Genomic DNA, 10,021 nt, shown 5'->3' on the forward strand with positions numbered 1-10,021 from the left:
TGATATCGATATAGTCCAAATGCACTCCATGGAAAATGTGAGCTAATAATAGCAGTTTGAAAAAATGGCAGAGAAACACTCAAATTCAAGTTTTACTAGCACAACAATGTAGTATGGGAATATGGTGTATTTAATTTGATTTAGTCAACAAGAAAATGAGAATTTTTTTTGCATGCATCATAAAATTCTACTTTAATTTTGAGTATGTTGCAGAAATGGAACCCTCCAAAATTGAGTTTAATTAATTACTCACCGACGCATTTCACATGCAAATTGTAATTAAAGTTTGCTATTATTGGTCCACCAGCTTCAGCTGCACATGCTAATTAATATTAATATTATATGATTAAGGTTGTTATATTTTTATATGACAGAAGTCACATAATATTAAATGCATGAATCAACATTGACTTATTTTAGAACAAGTTTATTGCTTATCAAAACTTGAATAAAATTGATATGACAGATTTTCACATATGTACGCAAATAGTAATAACATTTGGTTCTTACAAAAAATGGAAAATCATTTCTAACCTTTTAATAGCAAAGATTTACGATAATGCATTTTTTACTGATTGAATATTTGAATATAATATCTTAATTTAAATTTCATGAGAGGTGAATATTTCAATTTTTTAATGCAATTAACCGCACTACAAATGCAATATTTTATGGACTAAAGGTCATTTTTTTCTAAACATATGATGATTTTACGATTTCGGTGCATAATATTATCTTTTGAATCATTCCGTCCTTTACAATTGAAAAGGAGCCGGATTTAGTCTTTTTAGGAATTGTCTGTCCCAAGATAGTTGAGTCGTATTTCTTTTTTATTGTCCCAAAGTAGTTGAGTCATTTACTTTTTTTGCAAAAACTTTATCTTCTCTCATTACTTTATTATCTCTTCCTCTCTTATTTTATTCTCTCTCTTACTTTACTCTCTCCACTTTAACCTTTAACACATAAATTTACTAAATCTTGTACCCAAAAAAAATGCATCTAACTGTCATCTTATAAAAATACAATATTTATTTTATTTTTCATTTCCATACACATGCTCAATTGCACACCTTTGAATACATTCTTGCTTATTGTAAATCCATATTATCGTTACAGAAGTAGAAAATAATGTAAGAATGTCATTATAATAGATAGGTACGTCAATCGGACCAACACAATAAGTCTCGGACCATCCTCGATTATTTCCAATTCGGGCCAACTGGGCTGAACTTTTTTTGGGCTAAAAAATTCCGGCCACAATCGTCCTTTTTTTGTTCGATTTATTCAGGTCAACTCGTTTAACATCCCTGTAGTTACTTTCAGAAAAAAAAACATCCCTGTAACAATACTTACACATGTAGAAAAAATATAATACTATTAGAGGTGGTATGTAATAATGTATTCAACATGATTCAGTTGCACAAGTCTAATTGAAAGATTCAATCACTTTTTGAGACAAATTTGTACGAGGAAAATCCCATGAAATCTTGTTCACGGAATGGTAGAAGTCCTAAGCAGGGAAGGAGACGAGTTGAAGATTTCCTGCCCAAGCTCATTTATTTTATCAATTAGCATTATTTGCTCTGTTTCCAGTCGAAACAGGTACTCCTCTTGGCTCTCGTGCAGGCTTTCGAGCTCACTCAGTGATTCCGAAACCGCCTCGGAGTCCTCGATGTCGACCTGCGATCGTAGCTTGATCATTGTCTCCTTGATCTACACGAAGCCAAGAAATCATTTTTCAGTCAAGTGTTCTATCACAAGAGATGCTAGAGAGCTGGTATCTGTTCTCACCCGGTTCAAGATTTCGTGGCGAACTTTGGTGGGGGATGACTCGGAATCCACGCTCGATCTCTTCTCGAGCTCGGGAACTTTTCTCGTGACTTGGATGTGGATCTCACCACGCTTCACTCCCTGCAGAGGTATCCATTTTTCAGCCATCTGATTGGGGGCTAGCATCTGATACTCAACCACGCAGTCGCCTATGCTGGATGTCGGTAACAAGGTGTTGTGATCTTTCACATGCAGCGTGAGCGGACTTCCATCATCGGGGAATTCTAGAGTTTGGTGCCATTTTGGGCTCAGTGTTTTGTACATTACCTGCAAAGACATGGCACAGTATGGTAAGAAATGGAGAAAGTCCGTCGTTGATGATCATATTCATATAATGCATAAGATGAATTTCTGGTGAGTGTAGACTACCGGCTAAGGGGGCGTTGGAGATGGACAAGATGTAAAATCTTAGGAATAACAGTTGAAATTTCTAATGCATCAACCATCGTCTAACCTTAGTACTTTTCTTCAAGTTGCCATAGTGTATCCTTACATAAGGATCACTCGTTCCTCGGAGATCAGCAGCAACGAGATCTCTCGCTTCAATGAGAACGAGCTCTATCCAACCATTTGTACGAGTATGTAAACCCTGACATTACCAAAAGAAAATAAGACAAGATGCTTCATCAAATCTGAACTAAACAAAATTCGTGACTATTAACTTTAACCTATTTAAGCATACCCTTGAAATTTCACCATCATCAACTTTTATCGCTTCTATCTGAAGCCGCAGCTCTCCAGAATTGACTTTTTCGAGGGGAATGTACACATCCCTTATAGAACCTTCCACGAGCCCTTCCAAATTCACGCGTGCACTGCCAAGGCTCTCATCGCCAAGTGTTTCCTCAAGCAAGCATTTTACCTTCAAGTATTCCCCACCTCCTATTTCGTCAAATTCAAATCTCTGATTCCAAGTAGGATTCGAAGAATGTGGGACGGGTTTCGTTCTTTGGACAGCCTAGAGAAGACACATGTACGAGGCTCGTTCAAGACGCAAGAAGAATTTAATAGAGGATTACATCTATAGTTGTGTTCTGCTATCACTCTATATATAATATTAAAACAAGAACTTAGAACGAAGACAGCGTGTTACATGGCTGCAGCAACACACTAAGAGGCACTACGTACCTTGCCATACTGCAGTTTGACGTAGGGGTCAGATTTCCCGATTTTGTCCTTTACAAGGAGATCCTTGCCCTCAACCACAGTAATACAAATTTTCCTCCCGGTTGTGGAAAAATAGTTCGATGAGCTACCGAGTGAATGACGAGAGCTTGCATTTAAATTAGTCGAGCTATGTGAACCATCAGAAAACAGCCACTCTTTTAGTACAAGCCTCACGGTGAGCTGCAAGACAGTTTCCATAGAATATAGTTACTCTTCAGTCATCTGCTAATTATCATTAACGATGAATATTGAGTCAGTAACACAATTGTTGGATAACACAAGCAAGATTGGATTGGAAAAATTTTAGCTGTGAAACATTCTATTTTCATCTTATTTTTCAGATGTAACTGTAAAACTTATTCATACGTCATGAACAAGCCTTGTCACCAAACGTTATATTCTAAACATCAGTCCCACAAACGGATGAGATGATAAAGCATCTAAACGAGGCGGAAAAACTGACAAAAAAAATCCATGTTCCTCAAAAAAATTTATGAACTATCAGTTCATTAAAAGTTGAGAAAGTACCTCTCCCAGATTACCCCCCTCAAATGGAATTGTCATCTCAATTTCTTTCCCACAAACGTCAGCATGTTTCGCAATCACACTGTTATTATCTCCGATGGCCCAAAATATGGTTGAATCATCTTGAACATACCTAATCTGCATTGTCGGAAAGGTTTGTATAATGTTCTCAAAAGGCTAAGAACCCAAAACTAAGCATACTTGAGAAAATATTAAGTGATCAAGCAATTCGAAAATTTAAACCAACTAATAATACTTCAATGTTTACATTCATGAAACAAGAATTAGAGATAAACATACCTTAACTTCACAGCAAGTAAGATAGTCGTACTTTATACTTCCAGGGGTGCGTTGATAGAGATGAAATTTAAGAACTCCTGCGTTTTCATGCAGGATTAGGTTAAATGTCGAGTCCCATTTAGGAGAAGATCCCGCTCTACAATCTGTTTTCCTGGTGAGCTCCTCGAGTTCTATCTCTACAAATGTCTGAAGCTCTTTGTTGTCACTGGGGACTGCATCTGGATTTGCAAAGTTGAATTGCTTCGAGGAACCATTGCTCTTCAAGTTATGACCAGAAAGCTTGCTAGCAGAGAGCACTGTTACATATAATATACCACCAACAGCTTTCTTGTGCAAATCTTCAGGTGGCAAAGCAAGACACTGACGGCGTGGTTCAACCATCCTCTTATTCAGTGTTTCAGTTGCAAGTTTGACCTGCATAACAGTATATGTTGCTCATTGAATATGTGCTAAAGATAAAATAGGACAGGCACGAATTCTTGTGATAACTGGTAACAGCATTCAGCTCTAAATAAAATCTGCATCCTATTACCAACTCTGAGAATAATTAATTTAATAATAATAACGTTTCAGCGACATTGTGTGTCTTCCAGTATTTCTGGAAACATAGAAGGGAAACTAAAGGCTCACTAATCAAGACGTGAACGGAAAAGTGTTTGATACATACATCTGCCTTCTAGTAATTTTAGAAACATGAACAGAAATATAACGGAGCATTAATTGAGATGTGAATTTAAATCAGATTCAGCAAGTTGCCATAACTGTTCAAAAAAGAAACTGAACCCTTTTTTTGTTTTTTTATCATACTGGCAAGAAAACAACCACCGGCACCAAAGATCGTTTTGGTGCTGATCCATGACCCATACTAGTTAGACACTATATTATTCTACTAATCGAGGAATTCTACAATGAGATAGTTTCATGCTAATTGTTAAAATTTTAGACGAATCTCACATCTTTTCCAGCTCTGCTCTCTCATTGGTGACAGTCTCGAGTTTCAAACTTTCAGTGTATTTCATTAACAGAACCATTAGTTACGTGTTAAAATTCATAGAAGATCCTATCATCTCTATTAGCTCTGCTATCTCATAATGGGTCTCGAGTTTCAAGACATTTCATCATAGACAACATTGGTGAAAACCATAATACATACCAACCATGAAGAAACACCCGGAAGCTCAGTTGCGGGTAGAGACTGGCTTCCACCACTTCCGAAAGCGACGCCAAGTCTGACCTCAGGAGTCGATACAAAGGAATATGCTATCGCTTTTCCTTCTAATATTGGCATGAAAAGAAGCTGCACAATGCAAATGATGTAATATTTTTCAGGGGACAAAGTTTTTTACCAAATAGGAAGTATGACAGTAAAATATAGACCCTTAGTATTGTCGGATTTATTCACAACAGTTACTGAAAATTGAAATCATTATAAAGTTCAGGCAATTAATTACATCAGTTTCCCCTTCCCTTCAATCTCTGACGACATACTAGTGATATGCTACCAAACACGAAATTGGTAATGGAGAGAATTAGTTGATAAACCACTCCATCTAAACATCACCCAGCGTTTAACAAAAAAACGCATAGCTTTTACGAGAACAAATTGAAAGAAGTTCCTAACTCGACCAGCCTTGCAATTGCGAGTATAAGGTCCCCATCCAGTTGTTCTCTATAGGTTCTTCATAGTATAGGGACAAAAATTAAGAGCAGAACAAAGCAGAAAGTATTGTGATAAACATCCTTTAAAATAAATACTATGAGAAATAAATCTGATGATCATAATCACAAACAAGAACAGATCCAAGAACAAAAGGAAAAGAGAAACAAGAGAGCAAGATTGATGCGTACATTGCCCTTGACGTGGATGCTGTTTACAATAATTCGGGCTGTCCCCATTAAAGGCATAGCCAACTTAGCCGACAACAGTATATTTACGTCATCTGAGTCCCAGTCAAAACTACATCGCAAGATTCGCTGCGTCATGCAAAAATATAAGGTTTACATGAGCAATAAAGATAGGGAAAGAGAGAGAAGAAACTGGATTAGGAAGATCAGTTCATAAGACTACGCTAACATATTTGAGGAGTTCAATGAACTACCGGTCAAAAATGCTTGATAGAAGATTTGCATTTAATGAGTAAATATGTCAAACCTGATCACCTGATGTTGCCCAACAGGCTCCCTGCAGCCCAAGTAAAGGAGGACGAGAGCCAAGAGAAAATCCTTGTAACTCTATCCTTTCCTAAACATAAGTAATGTTTCGTAGTATTAATACTGACATGATCGGAAATGATTTCGTCACATGATCAAAATAGAGAATTAGGACTTACAATTAGCCTTGATTTCCTATGCTTCAAGCGCCTCTGTAATTATTTATAAGTTAATAAGCAATACATCTGTAACAGTAACAACTCTTCTCTATGCATGACGATGAGTAGGTTCATTAATATAATTTGGAGAGGACAACGAGTTCTATATATATATTACTCCAATACTCCCTCCGCCCCATAACATGTGCACTTTCCATTTCCGTCCGTCCCATAAAAATATGGATATTTCCATTTATGGAAAGTTGTCCTAAACTCATTTCCCATATACCACTATGGCCCACCATTACAACTCATTAAACACTAATAATAATGCGGGTCTCACTATCCACTACACTACCTTAACTACCCTTTCTTCTTCTCTCTTACTTTGCCAATTGTGCATTAATTCTCGTGCCATTTCAATTGCGCATAATTTTATGGGACGGAGGGAGTAATATATGTACAGAAAATGCCATGATAATTATGAATTAACGTTTGCGGATCACAGGTTATGAGTTTAGTATGTGTGAGATAGTTTTTTTATGCAAATAACAACTATTTCTCTGCAATGATTTTAAACGCTGGAGTAAAAGATGCATTTAGTTTTATGATTTCACATGTAAAACTCGACAAACACTTTCATTGTTTGAAACCAGAGCAAGCATAAAATCAAATAATACAAAATATTTATATCATGTATAAACAATTTTTATATGAATAATTGAATATGTATCACAATCCACACAATGTATGTATTTATTAAAAGACCTATTTCAGGAACTGCAATAATAGACTGATAAGCAAATAATCAGTAGTTAAAAAACCAAGCAATCATTCACGATTTCTCTTTAGTCTTTACATTTTCTTTTCTCTATATTTACAAGTATAGGAATGGAAATGTTGAAGAACAAAAAATATAGAGATCAGAATAGTTACCTCGATTATAGAAGCAAATCGTGAAGAAAGCTTTGGGTTTATGTAGTTCAGCCAAACTTCCATTAATAGCTTGTTCAGCCATTCGCAGTGTTCTAAAGGTGTGACAGGCTGTTCATATACGAAGAACAGTCATTTTTATAAATAATGAACGAAATGAGCAATCAAAACAAAAGCGATCCTAGAAAATAAAGTGAGTACATACTGAAGTATTTAGTGTCACTTGCATCCATTTCTTATTCAAGTCGTCCACAATGTTTCGCTGCTGATACCTTCCGTACTGTGGGGAAACAAAAGGTATGGGTTAATCAACTAGACAACAACGCAACCATTGTAAACCTTCTAGGAAATTTAACCAATACATCAGGTGCCATTTTCTGCTTTGTTCGACAGAGCACTATCTATGTCTAACTACCCATAATCAGATACTATATGGCGATATGTGATCAAAGTTTAACAATCTACCATCCAATTAAGGCATCATTGGATTAATATTAGTTACAAAATATCCTCCATTCTTTATAGTTGTTTCCAAATTATGGTTAGACTGGCTTGTTTGGCATCATCAATAAATACAACTTCAGCCGGATTTTCATTTGTAATTTGCACGTGAAATTTAGAAATATCACAGGTATCTCACACCAATACCAGATGTGATCACCGCAAAGAGCATGTAAGCAGTTGATAATATCTGTGACCGTGACCACGTACAAAAATGTTAAGAGCGTAGCCACAAACATTATGATAATGAATTTGAAGGAGATGTATATTCAGTCAGGCATAAAACATTGAACAGCAACACACTCCTGCACTGTAATTGCAGTGATATCTTCTTGGTAGACATATCATTTGCATTTGATCTCGAGAAGAGCATAGCACGTACATATGCATGAGAAGTTCATCCTTTTCAACCCATCATGTTACAGATATAGGAACAGTTTAAATTCTGCCCACCATCAAACTTGCATCAAAGTTCAAGTGGTCCTGTCTTGAGAATAGCAACAAAATACATTTCCATCCTTCCTAGGAAAAAAATTGAAACGTTCAATACGAGTGATCCTAAATAAGAAACATATAACCGGTCCCCTTCCGTATACCAATTACAGATCAAAAGCAAGATATCTGTATTTCTACCCATCGTAATTTTCACGTTCTCTTCCTTGTTTCTACTGCAAAACAACTGAAATTGGTGCTTTTTTAATTACAAGACGATTTAGTCTCTCTATCAGCAATTCCCCCTTACGATGAGTTGTTACATCAAAGATTTGATGCAATGGATGATCCAAGTCCTCTGATCAATTTAAGCTAGACTAAATACAGTTGACCAACAACAGCTGTTTCTACAGTCACAAAGACATTATAATGAACTCAACAAAAACATCAAAATATAAATTGCCAGAGAGTTCAAAACGCATGAAACAAGATAAAGCCTTCGATCAGCAAATAAGTACCTGAATTGTCGCCCAAACAGCACACACAAGAAGTAGCCAATTGGAAAGAGAGAAAAACCACTTCTCGACAGCCCAAAGGAAGAGCAGCAGAGGTACAAGAAAGGGAAGCAGCGGCTGCTGCTCCACCAACTTGTACCATGACTCCACCGCCCCCTCCAAGTCAAACAATTGCTTCTTCGTTCTTCCCATGCGACAGAATTAAAGACTCTCAGATGAAGAATCGTGAGGGTAGGTTGCCCAGAAGCAGGAACGATTTCTTCAATTAAAACCGTTAGAAAGAGGGAAAAGGTAAAATGGGCACATCCAGAATACAGAATTCAGCGCTCTTGTTTGGAAACATTTGCACAAAATCCAAAGGCCTAAAAGAAAAGGACGAGATTTCATTTGAAAAGTCATCGCGGGTCAAAGCAAGTAAAATTAGATGCAAAACCAAAAATAAGAGGTAAATCCACTCTAACTACTTATTTACTCCCTGTTATTTTTTGTCGGATTTTGGTATTTTTGTGATACACTCTATTTATTATCTGTAACACAGCATATAGACTTATACAGATGGAATAGTGACAAATGGAGTATCAAAATAATTGAAAATTAGCTATTTTACAATATTAGTTAATTTAATATAAATTATCTATGTAAATTAATATATTGCATAGTACTATCTTTTTGCACTTACTAATCAAGATTAACTTTTTTAAGTAAATATACACAAATTTATAAAACATTAACTATTTTAATGGATATCTATACGAGTGCATTAGAATGACAACTGAAATTAGTGTGATAATCATATAACTCATTTTGGACTACACAATTTAAAAATAGGTGGTCCGGATTCGGTTTCAGAAACTACTATCATTTTTTTGGAAGAAATATTCATTTTTGCTACATAATTAAAAATGATGGCTCATTCACATGAACAGGAATATAGAAATTTTCTATGCTAAAAATTATCTTAAAATTTTAAATTTTAATAACTCTCTCAGTTAAAAATATTTTTAAACTAAAAATATACATCAAATATATCCAAAAAAGTAGCTAAACGAAAATCTCGAGGAACTCGTTAATTCACACTAAGACACTACTTTGGTCACATGGTCAATCAATAGAAATATGAGAAAATGAAAAGTATTAAGGTCATGTTTGGTTGCCAGGAGTCTATCAGGGAAAGTAATCAGATTCCTTAAATTTTAGAATTATGTGTTTGTTTCGGTTTTTAATCAAATTGGGAAAGTAATCAGAATCCCGAGACAAGGAAAGATAATACAACTTTTCAGGATTCTGAATCCTAAGTTTTCTTATGTATTCTTTTTCCAAGTTTTAAGATTCTTACATATTTAATGCAATATAAGTATAGTTATTATTATTATTATTATTATTGATATTAATTACAATGTATAAAAAATATTAAAATTATAAATCATACTTAATTATGGTATAATAAATAACTATAATTAAAATTATCATAATTATAACTATATTATTATAATATATATATATATATGT

The 10,021-nt window shown here is 35.2% G+C and overlaps 1 protein-coding gene across 1 annotated transcript; it reads right to left on the minus strand.

The window, feature by feature from the left end:
• Positions 1-1,358: 1,358 nt before the first annotated feature.
• LOC121800153 (synaptotagmin-5-like) lies at positions 1,359-8,853 on the minus strand. Its single transcript, XM_042199742.1, has 14 exons — positions 8,516-8,853; positions 7,270-7,344; positions 7,068-7,175; positions 6,153-6,185; positions 5,975-6,064; positions 5,671-5,796; positions 4,976-5,119; positions 3,823-4,236; positions 3,526-3,660; positions 2,959-3,177; positions 2,513-2,788; positions 2,285-2,419; positions 1,792-2,097; positions 1,359-1,713 (listed from the first exon to the last, which is right to left on the minus strand). Exons 1-14 carry the CDS (start codon positions 8,702-8,704, stop codon positions 1,492-1,494), a joined length of 2,472 nt encoding a protein of 823 aa, XP_042055676.1. The 5' UTR covers positions 8,705-8,853; the 3' UTR covers positions 1,359-1,491.
• Positions 8,854-10,021: the final 1,168 nt, after the last annotated feature.

Source organism: Salvia splendens, chromosome 4 (assembly GCF_004379255.2).
Source record: "Salvia splendens isolate huo1 chromosome 4, SspV2, whole genome shotgun sequence".
Lineage (NCBI taxonomy): Eukaryota > Viridiplantae > Streptophyta > Magnoliopsida > Lamiales > Lamiaceae > Salvia > Salvia splendens.

Coding starts and splice junctions, on each gene's coding strand:
- LOC121800153 (XM_042199742.1), bottom strand. CDS start 8,704: ATGGGAAGAACGAAGAAGCAATTGTTTGACTTGGAGGGGGCGGTGGAG. Junction 7,176..7,269: donor AAGTGACACTAAATACTTCA/GTATGTACTCAC, acceptor GTATATGAACAG/CCTGTCACACCTTTAGAACA. Junction 3,661..3,822: donor TTACTTGCTGTGAAGTTAAG/GTATGTTTATCT, acceptor CCGACAATGCAG/ATTAGGTATGTTCAAGATGA.